The sequence below is a fragment of the Bos grunniens genome, chromosome 21, assembly GCF_055505025.1.
Source record: "Bos grunniens cultivar Pamir isolate PY7600 chromosome 21, Bosgru_T2T1.0, whole genome shotgun sequence".
Lineage (NCBI taxonomy): Eukaryota > Metazoa > Chordata > Mammalia > Artiodactyla > Bovidae > Bos > Bos grunniens.
Window position 1 is genome coordinate 54,521,978 of NC_141185.1, and position 15,881 is coordinate 54,537,858.

The 15,881-nt window shown below is 45.1% G+C and overlaps 1 protein-coding gene across 2 annotated transcripts in view; it reads left to right on the forward strand.

Moving 5' to 3' along the window:
* SV2B (synaptic vesicle glycoprotein 2B) overlaps positions 1-15,881 on the forward strand; it is a 242,727-nt gene that overhangs the window by 195,489 nt on the left and 31,357 nt on the right. For both annotated transcript variants that reach the window (XM_086364760.1, XM_086364761.1), the window contains exons 7-9: positions 7,739-7,849; positions 9,293-9,381; positions 12,996-13,160. In XM_086364760.1, the coding sequence (XP_086220886.1) occupies positions 7,739-7,849; positions 9,293-9,381; positions 12,996-13,160 (365 nt within the window). The remainder of the gene's footprint in view (positions 1-7,738; positions 7,850-9,292; positions 9,382-12,995; positions 13,161-15,881) is intronic.

Sequence of the window (15,881 nt, forward strand, 5' to 3'; positions counted from 1 at the left end):
CCCTGACCTTCCACCTCTGTCTTGCCCTGCTTATCCCACGCAGGACCTTACACAGGGTGGTCTTCCCCAGGTTACCTCTGGAAGGATCACTTCTAAACTAACCACATATTGATACTTTGTATAAAATAGATAACTAATGAACACCTGCTGTAGAGCACAGGGAGGGCTACCTAATGCACTGTGGAGACTTGAGTGGGAAGGAAGTCCAAAAAAGAGGGGATATATGTGTATGTGTGGCTTCCCAGGAGGTGCTAGTGGTGAAGAATCCGCCTGCAGTGCCGGAGCTGCAGAAGGCTTGGGTTTGATCCCTGGGTCGGGAAGATCCCCTGGTGGAGGGCATGGGAAACCACTCTAGTATTCTTGCCCAGAGAGTCCCATGGGCAGAGGAGCCTGGTGGGCTACAGTCCATAGGGTTGCAGCGTCAGACATGACTGAAGGGACTTTGCATGCATGTGACTGATTCATTTTGTTTTATAGTAGAAACTAATACAACATTATAAATAAACTATTCTCCAATAAAAATTAAATAAAATAAACCAACCACAAGGTTGCCTGCCTGGGACCCCTTTTTAGACAAGTGGTCTGACTTTCTCTTTTAACAACCCATTCTAACATAAACAGCTTACTTTTAAGAAATGAGATCTTTCTTGGCCTGAAAATCAATCAAAACTCTGAATTCCAATGGTGAAACTGAGCCCTTACTTCAGGACCAGAATTCCTCACTTCAGGAAGGGTGTGCATGCCCCAGAAGAAAGCTCAGGCAGGAATCAGTGAGCAGAGGGCTCTGAGACCCGGAATTTTGTCTCTCTCCAACATGCATGCCAGTCACCAAGTCCTTGGGCATAAACTCCGTTTTTAGTAGTTTTCACCCCTCCACAGGAAAAGGGAATTAGAAAGGTTATGGACTCAGTATTTCCGTAACTGATGCCAAAAGCTCAGCCTCTCTGTACACAGGTGCCGAATTGAATCTCAGAGACAGTTTTGGGTGAAGTAGAAATGAATAGCTTTATTGCTTTGTCAGGAAAGGGGGGCCACAGCACACCAATGCCCTCAGAAATGTGTGTCCCAACTTGGGGAAGATAGTAAGAAGTTTCATAGTAATTGCTCAAAGAGGGTGTGATCAGCTCCTGGACGTTCTTCTGATGGGTGATGGGTTGGTCAGCATCATCAACCTTCAGGTCCAACTAGTCTGGGGTCTACATGCTGTGGGCAGCATATCATCATTAATAGTTAACTTCTCTTACCTGGAGGAGATTTCAGGATCTGTAAAACAGCTCAAAGACATTACGTGTATCCACTGATGTGGAAACAGGACCTTGCTCCAAGGCCGCACTATTGTTTCTCCCTGATCTCTCAGCCCTTCCCTAATTAACGACTGCTTGGAACTGCCCATTGGAAGTCAGGGAAGCTCATGGAGGCTGAATGAAGGCTCTTTCCTGTAACCAAAGAAATGGGGGACACAGAAAGGCCTTATGCCCAGGAGCCCCACAGGGTCCTGCATGGTATCATGCTGACTTGATGATCATATTAATTATGTAGAAACGGATAACTGGATGGGGCAGGGAAAAAAGGAAAAAACAAATGACTGGAAAGTGTTACTAACCTCAGACCGCTGGGCTGTGGCTGGAGTCGGAAGTGAATACTCAGCCCCACTGGCTGGGGTCGCCTGCTCTGCTCCTGTGTGCTCCGCTCCGTGGATGTATCACAGTGAATGTACTCAGTGGCCTTGAGGAAGAGCGTCGGGCAGGCTGGATTCAGTGCCCATGGGAAGCCCTGGGTGTGGCCCTCCTCAGTGCCTTTGAGCTGATGGGGTTCAGGATATAACAGCCCCAGATTATGGCACCTCAGCGTATTGTATCTCATAAGCTGAAGGAGCTGGAGAGAACAGAAGAAGCAGAAAGGTTACTCTGACCTCCCCTTGCTCCCCCTTCTTCCCTGAAACAGGCCATAAATCTCCCACGTGTAAGATGCTTTCCCTGAACCAGGAGGAAAGAAGACATTGTTCTCAAGAGCTATGGCTGTTGTTCCTCAGACTAAGAAGGCTATATAAACAAACCCTGTTAAACAAACCCTTATCATCCTAATTACTTCTTCACCATTATTCACCCAAATCCCTTTGTTTTGTCTGTTCTTCACAAATTTATTGTTTCTAAGGCTTCCCTGGTGGCTCAGATAGTAAAGAATCCGCCTGCAATGCAGGAGACCTGGGTTCCATCCCTGAGTCAGGAAGATCTCCTGGAGAAGAGAATGGCAACCCACTCCAGTATTCTTGCCTGGAGAATTCCATGGACAGAGGAACCTAGTGGCTTATTGTCCATAGGGTCACAAAGAGTTGGACATGACTGAGCAAGTAACACACACACACACACACACACACACACACACACACACACAGTATAAAAGCTTCCTGCACTGGTCACTTCTTTGGGACTTCATTCTCTTGTGAAGGCTCCCACAGATACGTAAAAATTTAGTAAAATGTGGGTGCTTTACTTCTGTTAATCTTTATCAGCTGTGTTGTCTCAGTTGCAGCACTCTGAATCTTTTAGGTGAGGAATTTAGATCCATGACTGGGGATTGAATCCAGGCCCCCTGCATTGTGAGCACAGAGTCTTAGCCACTGAAGCACCAGGGAAGTCCTTACTCCTGTTAAATCTGTCTTTGCCAGTTTAGCTTCCAGACCCAGTCAGGGAGTCTAGGACAGTAGAGGAGAACTTATTCCTCCCCTACAGGGCCCTGGCTTCACCTCTGTCTCCAGCCCTGTTTGCTGCCTCACAAGCTTCTGAAATGTCCCCCTAGCAGGTGTCCCTAGGATACCTTTGCGAAGGAGAGGTGTTGAAATATTCCCTTGAGAACTGCTGTTCTGCAGGGCTGGGGCAAACACAGATCATATTATAGTTTAGACCAAAGCAAAGCCAAACATCCTAGTTAATTGTAAATTAGAGTAATTGTGCTTGCAGCTGTCAACACATCCACTCCCAGATCCCTAAGGAATAGGGTGTTATTTTCCCCAAGAGGAAAGCAAAGACAAAATTTGCATTTTTTTGATAGTACCACAAGGCATGTGGGATCTTAGTTCCTCGACCAGGGATGGAATCCAACAGAACCCACTGCAGTAGAAGCATGGAGTATTAACTACCGGACTGCCAGGGAGGTCCCACTGAATGTGAATCGTAACGTGTTTCCTGATTTGGGGTCAGCTTTCCCCTGGTGGCTCAGATGGTAAAGAATCCACCTGCAATGCAGGAGACCTGGGTTCAGTCCCTGCATGGGGAAGATCCCCTAGAGAAGGGAACAGCAACCCACTTAAGTAGTCTTGCCTGGAGAATTCCGTGGACAGAAGAGTCTGGTGATTACAGTCCATGGGGTTGCAAAGAGTCAGACATGACTGAGCAACTGACACTTTTTTAACACTTCCACTCAGCCCCTTTTGGCTTCAGCTGTGTTCTTGGCCCTCTTGGGTTATCTAATAACAGGAAGATCAGCTCTAGCCAAGAGTCCCATGATGCGGGCCATCTGGGTTCCCTCTCCTGTGTCCCTGTCTGGACCAGGCAGTAGTGCGATTGCAAAGGCCACACACCCAGGAGTGGCAGGGCCAGCTCAGGAGGCTCTGCTGTGCTTATATACCTGCAGTTTTAGGAAGAGCACCTGTGCTTTTACTAGGTTCTCAAAGGGGTATCCAGCCCAGGCAAGAGTTAAGAACCACTGTGTTCAAGCTTTAGAAAAATGAAGCCGCGCCATCCGGGGCTTGGTGCTGGGGAATTAAAGAACCACTTGTTTCTATTTCAGTGACTGTATTTTCCTGTGTAATATTAAGCCTCACTTCTCTCTCTCTTCCTTTGTCTCTTTACATCCTTAGTCCCTTGGTTGAAGTAAGAATGGGAGATGCTCTTATGACTAAAGCCTTTTCTCCCCAGAAGAAAGATTTGTTGGAAGAGGTGCTAGAAACTGTTTTTGAATTTTTTGAGTAGGCTCTTCCATTTTCTTCTGATTTGGTCTGCGAGCACAGACCTTGATAACTTGGCTAAGAGTCTGTATGGTCAGAAATCTCCTTAACGTGATTGTTAGTCACAGAATTCAGTGGTTGTCTTAAACACTGATTAAACTGAAAATCACTGTCTTAATGAGTCAGGACTGCTCCTTGGAGCTACCTGCTGACATTGGACAAATGGACACTTTTCCAGGGTACTTGTGTTGCTGAGTCAAAGCTTGGTCTGTTCACCACACAACAGGCCGATAAATTGGGAGAGGAGGTGTTGAGACAAGGAAGAGAGACTTTATTTGGAAAGTTGGGTGTCCAAGAAGGTGGTGGACTACCATCTTATAGGGTTCTGGGTGCTAGTTTCTTTTATAGAATAGAGACAGGGAGGAGATGAGGAAGTAAAGTAAAAAGACCATAAATCTGGCAAAATATCTCCTGGCTTGGCCAGCCTTGGGGAGGGGATGTGTTCATTTCTTCTTCCCTGCAGCCATTCACAGGTGGGCAGGGTTGGCGTGTTTCCCTGTGAGCTGAACAAAGACACTTTAGTTTAAAGTCAGTAGAGGGGTGGGCTTTCCAGCTGGCTCTTGGTGAAGAATCCACCTACCAATGCAGGAGGTGAAAGAGGCGAAGTTTCCATCCCTAGGTCATGAAGATCCCCTGGCAACCACTCCGGTATTCTTGTCTGGAGAATTCCATGGACAGAGGAGCCTGGTCAGCTACAGTCCATAGGGTCACAAAGAGTTGGACATGACTGAAGCAACTTAGTATGCGCGTAGAGGGGCAGAGTTCCCCAGGCAGGGAAAGCTTACAGCTGTAGACAGCATCCTTTTAGAAACAAAAGCCACAGAAAGCAAAGGTTAAAGAAACATATCCAACATGAAGTCAGATTCTGTTCTTCCCTGTTACACACAGCCTTATTCCCATTCCCTATCTCTTTGATTTCCAACAGGAAAACCAGGGGTAGCAAGGAAGACCTAATGTCTCTTTTTTAAAAGTGAAGTAAAAAGTTGCTCAGTCGTGTCCGACTTTTGTGACCCCATGCATGTAGCCTAGCAGGTTCCTGTGTCCATGGGATTTTCCAGACAAGAGGACTGGAGTGGGTTGCCATTTTCTTCTCCAGGGGATCTTCCTGATCCAGGGATGGAACCCAGGCCTCCCACATTGTAGGCACGCTTTACCATCTGAGCCACCAGAGAAGTCCCTTTAAAAAAAAATTGAGGTATAATTGGCATGTAACATTGTATTAGTTTCAGGAGTTCTGTATAATGATTCGATGTTTGTATACATTGCAAAATGATCACCACAATAAGTCTCCTTACCATCTGTCACCACACAGTTACAAAATGTTTTTTATTGTGTTGAGGACTCAAGATTTACTTTCTTAGCAACTTTCAAGTAATGAATATAGAATATTATTAACTATTATCAAACCAGTCCATCCTAAAGGAAATCAGCCCTGAATATTCACTGGAGAAGGCGATGGCACCCCATTCCAGTACGCTTGCCTGGAAAATCCCATGGACGGTGGAGCCTGGTAGGCTGCAGTCCATGGGGTCGCTCAGAGTCAGATACGACTGAGCGACTTCACTTTCACTTTTCACTTTCATGCATTGGAGAAGGAAATGGCAACCCATTCCAGTGTTCTTGCCTGGAGAATCCCAGGGACGGGGGAGCCTGGTGGGCTGCTGTCTGTGGGGTCGCACAGAGTCAGACACGACTGAAGCGACTTAGCAGCAGCAGCAGCAGCATTCATTGGAAGGACTGATGCTGAAGCTAAAACTCCTATACTTTGGCCACCTGATGCAAAGAACTGACTCATTGGAAAAGACCCTGATGCTGGGAAAGATTGAGATGGGGAGGAGAAGGGGGCAACAGAGGATGAGATGGTTGGATGGCATCACTGACTTAATGGACATGAGTTTGAATAAACTCCAGGAGTTGGTGATGGACAGGGAGGCCTGGTGTGCTGCAGTCCCTGGGGTCGCAGAGTCGGACACGACTGAGCGACTGAACTGAACTGTTTTCACCATGCTCTACATTACATCCCAGGACTTATTTTATAGCTGCAAGTTTGTACCTTTCGATCCCTTTCTCCTGTTTTGTCCAACCCTCCCACACCCCTCCCCTCTGGAAACCACCGATCTGTTCTTGTATCTATGAGCTTGGTTTTCTGTTTTTGTTTGGTTTGGTTGATTCCCCAAATATAAGTGGGATCACGCAGTACTTGTCTTTCTCCATCTGATTTATTTCACTTGCCATGATGTCCTCAAGGCCCACCCACGTTGTTGCAAATGGCAAGATTTCCTATTTTATGGTTGGTTAGTATTCCTGTGTGTGTGTGTGTGTGTGTGTGTATCACATCTTTATCCTTTCACTTATCAATGGCCACTTGGGTTGTTTCCATATCTTCACCTTTATAATAATACTGCAGTGAAGATGGGAGTACTGATATCTTTTTGATTTAGTGTTTCCATTTCCTTCAGATAAACATCCAGAAGTGGAATGCATAGATCATATGGTCGTTCTATTTTTAATTTTGGAGGGAACCTCCATACTATTTCGCATAGCAGCCTCAGCAGTTTACATCCCCACCAACAATGCAGAAGGGTATCCTTTTCCCCACATCTTAATGGACACGTGTTATTTTTTGTCTTTTTGGTAATAACTATTTTAGCAGGTATGAGGTGATATCTCAGTGTGGTTTTAGTTTGCATTTCCCTGATGATTAGTGATGCTTAGCATTTTTTTCACCTGCCTATTGGCCATCTCTATGTCTTCTTTGGAGAACTGTCTATTCAGATCCTCTGTCCATTTTTAAATTGGATTTTTTTTTTTTTTGCTGGGAGTTGCATGGGTTCTTGATATATTTTGAATATTAGTCCCTTGTCAAATTTATGATTTTCAAATATTTTCTCCCATTCAGTAGGTTGTCTTTTCATTTTGTTGGTGATTTCTTTTGCTGTGCAGAAGGAGGACTTAATGTCTTTTATTCTGCTGTGTTTAAAAAATGTCTTACACAGGGCTTCCCTGGTGGCTCAGTGGCAAGGAATCCACCTGCCAATGCAGGAGACACGGGTTTGATCCCTGATCCAAGAAGATCCCACATATTGTGGAGCAGCTAAGGCCATGTGCCACACTATTGAGCCTGTGCTTTAGAGTCCAGAAGCTGCAACTACCGAAGCCTCATGCTCTAGAGTCTGTGCTCCACAACAATAGAAGCCACCACAATGAGAGACCCACAGACCGCAACCAGGGAGTAGCCCTGACCTGCCACAGCTAGAGAAAGCCCGTGCAGCAACAAAGACCCAGCACAGACAAAAAAAAAAAAATAATTAAAAAAGTCTTCCAGAGCAAGCTTTCTCTCCGAACACACACACACACACACACACACACACACTGTTGTGTATGCAGGCTCTAGACTTCTCTGATGTTAATGCCCATTAAGGATAGACTTGTGAATTTTAAGGTGCAGTCAACTCTATTATGGGCAAGTAATATATAGACAGGACCTCAGTGTATTTCCCAAAGCCATAACTGAGTGAAAAAAACTCTGAATCATTTGTCTGCAGTGGGACATATCTACCTGAGAAAGATCGCTAAGAGATGCTGTGTATAATTTTGGTTAAGAATTACTGAACTAGAGGGTCACCAAAAGCTCCTCTAGCCCTAAGGAAGTTAATAAAGTCAGTTACAGTCAACTAAAAATTGAAAAGTCAAAGTAAGGTTGAGATTCTCTAGCCCGTCTTTGCTTCACAGGTTTCCAACATTAAAACTCCCAAGCAAATGGATGAGTTCATTGAGATCCAGAGTTCAACAGGAACTTGGTATCAACGCTGGTTGGTCAGATTCAAGACCACTTTCAAGCAGGTATGTTTGGAGACCTGGGGTGGGTGAGAGGGAGGCTCTGTGGTGAGTTGTAATGACAGTGGATGAGGAATAGCGATTCTGAACACGCCTGTCAACCCAGGGCACAGTGATGGGCAGGAAGCAACAGCTGGGTCCTAGCCCACACCGACCTGCAACTTCTGTGAGCCCTGAACCACAAAGTGTCTAATCCTTAGTTTCTTTTCTTTGCTCTTCTTTCCAAAGGCAGAGATTTTGAATGTAGACACAATGTCTAGTCTGAGAAAGCATCGTTTTTTCTAGCACCTTCTTCTTCTTCTTTTGGTCTGAGAGTTATGTTTTATTCAGTGGGAATTTTTAGGACTTCAAGCCCAGGAGGTAGCAGCTCAAGTAACTCTGAGAGAACTATCCAAGGAGGCGAGGATGGTGGAAGCCAGATATATAGGAGTTTTGCAACAAAGGGCAGGTAGTCTGACCATCAAAAGTTTATTGTTAATGAAAGGAAACTAGATATGTCACGTTAAAGAATTTAGTGTTTTTCCATGCCTGGGAAGATGCAAAAGTCTGGGCTCACTGAAATTATTCCTTTTATATGCACCTCAGCTATCTGGGGAATGTCCTTCCTGTGTTTTCATATCCTGAGTTTCCTCAGGGCTCACCATGGGGAGAGGCTGCAGTCTGGTGGCTGCTAAAAGGCAGGTATTGTTTTCCCTTCTGAGTTCCCTCAGGGTTCACCAGCTCGCCTTCTGGTGATGGCTGAAGTCACTGATGAAGGTGACATCCTCTGTTTACCAGTATGACAGGCAGCAATCCACTTATCAGTTCCTCCTCTTGGCCCAAAATTCAATCCATATTTGGGAGACATTTCAGGATCAATTTTTGTCCCACAGTGCTGGGAGTCTTAGACCAGGTGAAAATTCTTGCTGATATGCCACTCCAATGGCACTTTCTCTTTAAATAAACTGTAGGAAGGAGGGAGGGAGTGAAAGAAAGGACCCCTTTAAGTGATCTCTGAGAAAATATTTATGAAGGGCAAGGCCATTTCTCCAGAGAAGTGGTCCTGTGAGACAAGCCAACTGTCAAACACTCAGGTAGTCAACGGCCAGAGTCAGCTGAGCCTGGATAACCTTCTTGGTGGAGGGTGGTTCAGTGTTTGAAATAGCATCCATTCCCATTGGCGGGGAGAAGAGCTCAAGGCTATTCAGCACCCTGACATCCCCACTCACTGTGCTTTTGGTCACATGCATCATTGTGTTCGTGGATGCTGCAGGACTGTTAGAGCATGACACCAGCTAATAAGAACAGAAGAGGGTTTCTTGTTCCTTGAGCAGAATTGCTGCCTCTGGAAGACATTACTGCCTGTTCTCTCCATGGGTTCCTAGGCAATTTAGTAGAGAATCTTAAAAAGGAGTTCTTCCAAGTCACAAGTTTCTGCCTCTAACCACCCATCTCTGCTGTGGGTTATAGGTCTGGGAAAACGCTCTGTACTGTGTGATGGGGCCCTACAGGATGAACACGCTGATTCTGGCCGTGGTCTGGTTTACCATGGCTTTAAGGTAAGTTCTGTCTTCCTTAAGTTCATTAATTAATAAAAAGCTATGACAAACGTAGACAGTGTAGTGCTGGAGAAGACTCTTGAGAATCCCTTGGACAGCAGGGAGATCAAACCAGTCAGTCCTAAAGGAAATCAACCCTGAATATTCATTAGAAGGACAGATGCTGAAGCTCCAACACTTTGGCCACCTGATGCGAAGAGCTGACTCATTGGAAAAGACCCTGATGCTGGGAAAGATTGAAGGCAGGAGGAGAAGGGGATGACAGAGGACGAGATGGTTGGATGGCATTACCGACTCGATGGACACGAGTTTGAGCAAGCTCCGGGAGTTGGTGATGGACAGGGAGGCCTGGTGTGCTGCAGTCCATGGGGCTGCAAAGAGTCAGACCCAACTTAGCAACTGAACAAAAAGTTCATTAATTTTCTTGTGCTTCCCATGCCTCATCTGTACATTGAGGGTTACCATTGGTTCTAACTCATATAGAGTCTGTGTCAGATTGGATGCTTTTGGCTATGACAGGCAACCCACTCTAGTGGCTTCTACAACAAGGAAATTTCTGATCCTTTGTAATAAGAATTCCATGGAGAGGCAGCCTCCAGGTGGGGATTCAGCCTCAGGCTAGTTCTCATCTGCCAGCAAGATGTCTGCAACTGCTCTTGGCATTCTCGGACATGGAAAAGTGTCCCAACAAGGAAGAGGCTGCCTTTCTCTGAGATTGACTTTTTAAAAATAATTTTCTTTTTACTTGGTTCTGCTGGGTCTTGGTTACTGCATGTGGAATCTTTGATCTTCATTATAGCATGCAGAATCTTTAGTTGCTGCATGGGGGATTATTATTATTATTATTATTATTTTAGATGAGGCTTGGAAAGTCTTAGTTATGATGTGTGGTATCTAGTTACCTGACCTGGACCCCTGCCTTGGGAGGATGTGGAGTCTTAGCCACTAGACCAACAGGGAAGTCCCTGAGCTCCACTTTTTAACATCAAGGAAACCTTTCTCATCTTCTCTGGTGGCTCATATGTTAAAGAATTTGCCTGCAATGCAAGAGACCTGGGGTTCGATCCCCAGGTCGGGAAGGTCCCCTGGAGAAGGAAATGGCAACCCACTCCAGTATTCTTGCCTGGAGAATCCCATGGAGAGAGTAGCCTGGCAGGCTACAGTCCATAGGGTCATAAAGAGTCCGACATGACTGAGCGACTAACACTTTCACTTCAAAACTTTCTCTGAAGCTGCCAGCAGACTCCCCACCCCGACATTATATTAGCCAAATGTGTGTGTCACATGCTTTAGGGCTAAACTAGCCACTGGTGATCGGGATGTGATTTCCCGATGACTTCAGACTAATCAAGATTTGCCTCTCAGCTGATGATACCGTTAGCTTTCCTGAGCACTGACACCCAAACAAAATCAACTTCCTGTTCCCAAGGAAGAAGCAGGGAATGAATGTTGGGTCAGCAGCTGTCTGTGTCCTTGTGAATATTAAATGCAGAAAACAGAGAACCTTTGCAATAATATCCACAGCAATAAAGTAAATGAAATATAATGTGATCGATGATTAGCTGGCTCCTCTCTTAAATAGTAGTCTCTCACCCTAGTCATTTTATTCACCTCCAGATAACATGACCCTTCTTTCCGTGCCAGTTTTGGGGCCCATTTATAGTGTTAAGAGGCTGTTTCATTGTATGGATAAAGTGCAGTTGTTTCTGGCACATCAGTAAGTGCTCAATAAATTGCTATTATCAACTGAAATCTTTTGGTGAGATTTTAAACTTTCATCTATGAAGTTATTTTGTTCACCACCGCCCATGGCCAAAGACTCATTCCCCTCAACCCAAGGAATTCAATTGGCTTTAATGACCTCTTGGATTATGGGAGGAATGTGTGAAGACCTGCCTTTTCCAATATCTAACCAAGTGTCTTCCAATAGATATTGATGGAGCCCAAACAGTCTCTTTACCAAACAGATAAATGTAGAAGCAGACTGCTCATGTCCACCTGTCCCATCTAAGCTAGACGAGAACACAGAACATTTCAGAAGCTAGAATGGTAGACCCTTGGATCCAATTCACTGAAAGTTTTAACAGATTTCCTTATGTCTAATTTAATTTTGTCAAGTAGGTAATGGCTTTCCAGTGTTGGAACCTCAGAGAGATCTGGTCTCGCTTCCTTCCCCCTCTATTTACTCTCTTCTGCGTCCTCTATGTAATTATCTTTTATTTTTCTATTTATCATTCTAGTATTTCTTTTTGTAAATTTAAGCAAATGTATGTATATTTACAAATTTCTTTATTGTTTTCTTATGAGAAGGAACTGCAAGAAAGCAGTTTTGCATTTCCTTTTTGCATTCAACAATATATTCTGGAGCTCTCTCATACCGCTAGATAGAGATTTACATTCTTTTTTTACAGTAGCATAGAATGTGTGCATAGCTCTCCACAGTACAACTCTACACTTTATTCAACCAGGACCCTGTTCCCAGATTGTTAGGAAGTTTTCAGACATTTGTTGTTGCAAACAGGGCCACAGTGAGTCACTCTTTGTGGGCTCCTTTGTATTGGACAAGTTAATCAGTGGAATAGATTCCTAGAAATAGAATTATGGAGTCAAAAGGCGATAAATCCATCAGTAATTGTTGTAGGCACTGACCAATTCACCTGAAGATGGTATTGCAAAATGCCGTCCTCTTCCCAGCAATGCATAAGAGCACCTGCTTACCTGCAGCCTCACCAGCAGAGTTTTTGCAAACTTCAAGGTTTTGAGTCTGGTGGGCGAGAATGGTAACACAGTGTGGTTTTAATTTTCACTTTTCGGGTTATGAGTGGGATGGAGCATGATTTTTGTGTTTCATGGCCATCTTTTAGAGTTGGTGATCTTGAGGTTTTAGGTATAAAATGCCATCTGCAAATATAGTTTTACTGCTTGCTTTGTAACTTTATATTCCTATGTTTTTTCTTATGTAGCTGAGTTAGTTAAGACTAACTTAATTAACTGAGTTAGCTAACACTACAACATGGTGTTAAATAGTAGTGAGGATATGGGTATCCTGGTTTTATTTCTTATGTTAGTGGGAGTGGCCACAGTGTTCTCCCCATCAGAAGATCCTTCCTTTTGAGTTGGGATATATTTATGTATATTTTGGGCTTCCCTGGTGGCTCAGTCAGTAAAGAATCTGCCTGCAAGGCTGGAGACCTGGGTTTGATCCCTGGGTCAGGAAGATCCCCTGGAGGAGGGTATGGCAATCCACTCCAGTATTCTTGCCTGGGCAATCCCAGGACAGAGGAGCCTGGTGGGCTAAGTCCATGGAGTCGCAAGAGTCAGACACAACTTAGCAACTAAACCACCAGCACTATATGTATTTTTCCATGCTAAGGAAGCACACATGAATTTCTAATCTATTGCTGTTTTAATCAAGAACGCATGTTGTTTTTTATCAAGTGCCTTTTTGGCATCTGTAGAGACTATTGTGACTTTTTTCCATTAGGTCTACTTATATAAGTTGTATTTTCTAATGAACCATATGGACTCATTTAAAATGGGCTTGATTTACATCATATCAGAAATGCAGACTCTGATGGTGTTGCTGCTCCAATATTCTTTCTTCTCCATTACAGTTACTATGGACTGACAGTTTGGTTCCCTGACATGATCCGGTATTTTCAAGATGAAGCGTACAAGTCCAAAATGAAGGTGTTTCACGACGAGCACGTGTACGGTGTCACAATCAACTTCACAATGGAAAATCAGATTCACCAACACGGGAAACTTGTGAATGACAAGTAAGTGCAGGACCATGGACTTTCCTTAGATCGAGAGGAGTGTGTGTGGGTACTGTCTTGGGGAGGGAGGCATTGGCCAGATAAGAATTCAATATGGTGGGGATTGAGCTCTGAGACTGATAGAATATCACACTTTGCCTAGGCTGCCAGAGACTCGACAGTGCCCCCTGGTGGCCCTGTCTATACTGTGCGGTCCCCCATCATCCTGGCTAGGGTTGATTGATCAAGGAGGGTCAACCAGGCTGTCTTGTCTGAGACCTCACACGTTTATTGGTGATGCACAGAGAGCCCCTCAATGATGCCTGCCGGGAGGGAGTGCCCAGAGGTCCGGCACCAACTCACAGCCTGATTGGTGAGCTTTTTCTTTGATTCTGGATGCTTCTTCAGCAGCAAGCCCAAGGCTAATATAACTCTATTTTATGATATTCTTTCACCTATTATTGGCTTCCCCGACGGCTCAGTGGGTAAAGAATCCTCCTGGAATGCAGGAGATGTGGGTCTGATCCCTGGGTCAGGAAGATCCTACCTCCAAGTGTCTATCGGCATGGCCCTTTGCCATCAAGAGTGTTGTTGTCCTTTGGGGAAAAAAAAATTAGAGCAGTGTTAAAAAAGTCTTGCCCATATCCTCTTCAGGGCTTCCCTGGTGGCTCAGTGGTAAAGAATCCATCTGCAGTGCAGGAGACACAGGAGAGACGGGTGATCCCTGGGTCGGGAAGATCCCCTGGAGAAGGAAATGGCAACCCACTCCAGTATTCTTGCCTGGAGAATCCCATAGACAGAGGAGCCTGGCAGGCTACATAGTCCATAGGGTTGCAAAGAGTTGGACACAACAGCAAGCTCGCAGACAGACCTTGTCTTCAGTCTGTTTGACCCCTCCTCTTTCTACTCCTGGAACACTGAGATGGATAGTCCAGACCTCTGGGCTTTAAGAATGCCTCCTTGAGGTTGCCTCCAATGGCCCCAGATGGGTCAGGACAGCACAAAGTTCCCTCCAAGCCACGTGATCTGCTAAGCTGAGCATCTCCACCTCTGCTGTTAGCCGTCTTGAATTATCCTTAGCAAGCTCACTGGGTCAGGGGAGGGCTACACCAGAAACCCCACAGCCCAGGCAGTTCAGTGTCGGTGATAGATGCTGCCCCTCATTCATGCACCTGTGCAAGAATTCTCACCAGGGATTCTCTCCTCCAATGCCAGTTCTACTTTTCCAGCCCGCACCCAGCTATGTGTCCAAGTGGCTGTGCCCATTGACTCTTAGCTGCTGTGGGAAAGAGGTACGAGTCTGGATGAAGTCCAAGGCGGGGGCCTTGGGCCATCTAGTCCGTATGTTACTGGCCAGACCTTAGCAAATGTTCTCTGTTATTTAGAATGAGAAAGAAAGTGTGACTTGAAAAGAGGAATGTTATTTCTATAAATATAAGGCCTTTGAGGAAGGAAAGTTAGGCGTGACTATCAGTAGACATGGAATTCAGATTTTCAGATGATGTTTTAAAATGCCGAGGCTCAGTCACAAACATCTCCACGTTTACACGCCCACGTGTGCACATGCCTTCGCTGGGGACACTTGGGTCACTGGAATCTGCTGAGAGTGGCCACTCCAAGGATGGCAGTTCCCAGGCTGATGGTTGGTGGTGGATGGTAATCCCCGCTGGGATTTCTCACTGTCAGGGCTCTTCAGTGTAAACACAGAGATCTTGCATTGGCATTGCCAAGGAAGAGATGTTGCCCTTCTTGGGACTTCCCTGGTGATCCAGCAGTTAAGAATCCTCCTTCCAATGCAGGGGACTCAGGTTTGATCCCTGCTCCAGGAAGTAAGATCCCACATGTCCTGAGGCAATTAAGCACTAGAGGAAAAAAAAAAAAAAAAAGCCTGTGATTTGCAGGAAGACCCAGCACAGCGACGCCCCCCACACCGCCAAAAAAAAGAAGAAGAAATGTTGCCCTTCTTTATTAGAATGCTTTGGAAGTGTTGAAAAGTAAGGGATGTTATAGATGGCTAGATGTCCCTCTGATATGATGTTATTCCATGCAGAGACAAATTCATTAAAAGAGACTTTATCTGTGAAATTGCCTCTGTTCAGTGACACTCTATTGTGGTGTTACTATAATGGCGATGGTGATGACCATGATAACAAGGCTGATTATTTCGTAGATAATATCATATGTTGTTGTTCAGTCACTAAGTCGTGTCTGACTCTTTGTGACCCTGTGAACTGCAGCACACCAGGCTTCTCTGTCCTTCACGATCTTTTGGAGTTGGCTCAAACTCATGTCCATCGAGTCCGTGAGACCATTTAACCATCTCATCCTCTGTCATCCCCTTCTCCTCCCACCTTCAATCTTTCCCAGCATCAGGGTCTTTTCCGGTGAGTCAGCTCTTTGCATCAGGTGGCCAAGGAGCTTCAGTTTCAGCATCAGTCCTTCCAATGAATATTCAGGATTGATTTCCTTTAAGGATTGACTGGTTTGATTTCATTGCTGTTCAAGGGACTCTCAAGAGTCTTCTCCAGCACCACAATTCAAAAAAGATTAGGAACCTTTGAAACTAAGGAATTGAACGTGGGTTTGTTTGTTTTTCTTGAGTTATGCTGCCATCTGCTGGTCACAAACCAGAAAACACCTCACCTGTGGGAATCTTGAGTCTTGACAAGTTAAATTCTTCACATTCGTTAGCATTGTCCCCACTCTTACCAGTAGTCCTCATTTGACTTTAGCCACACTTTG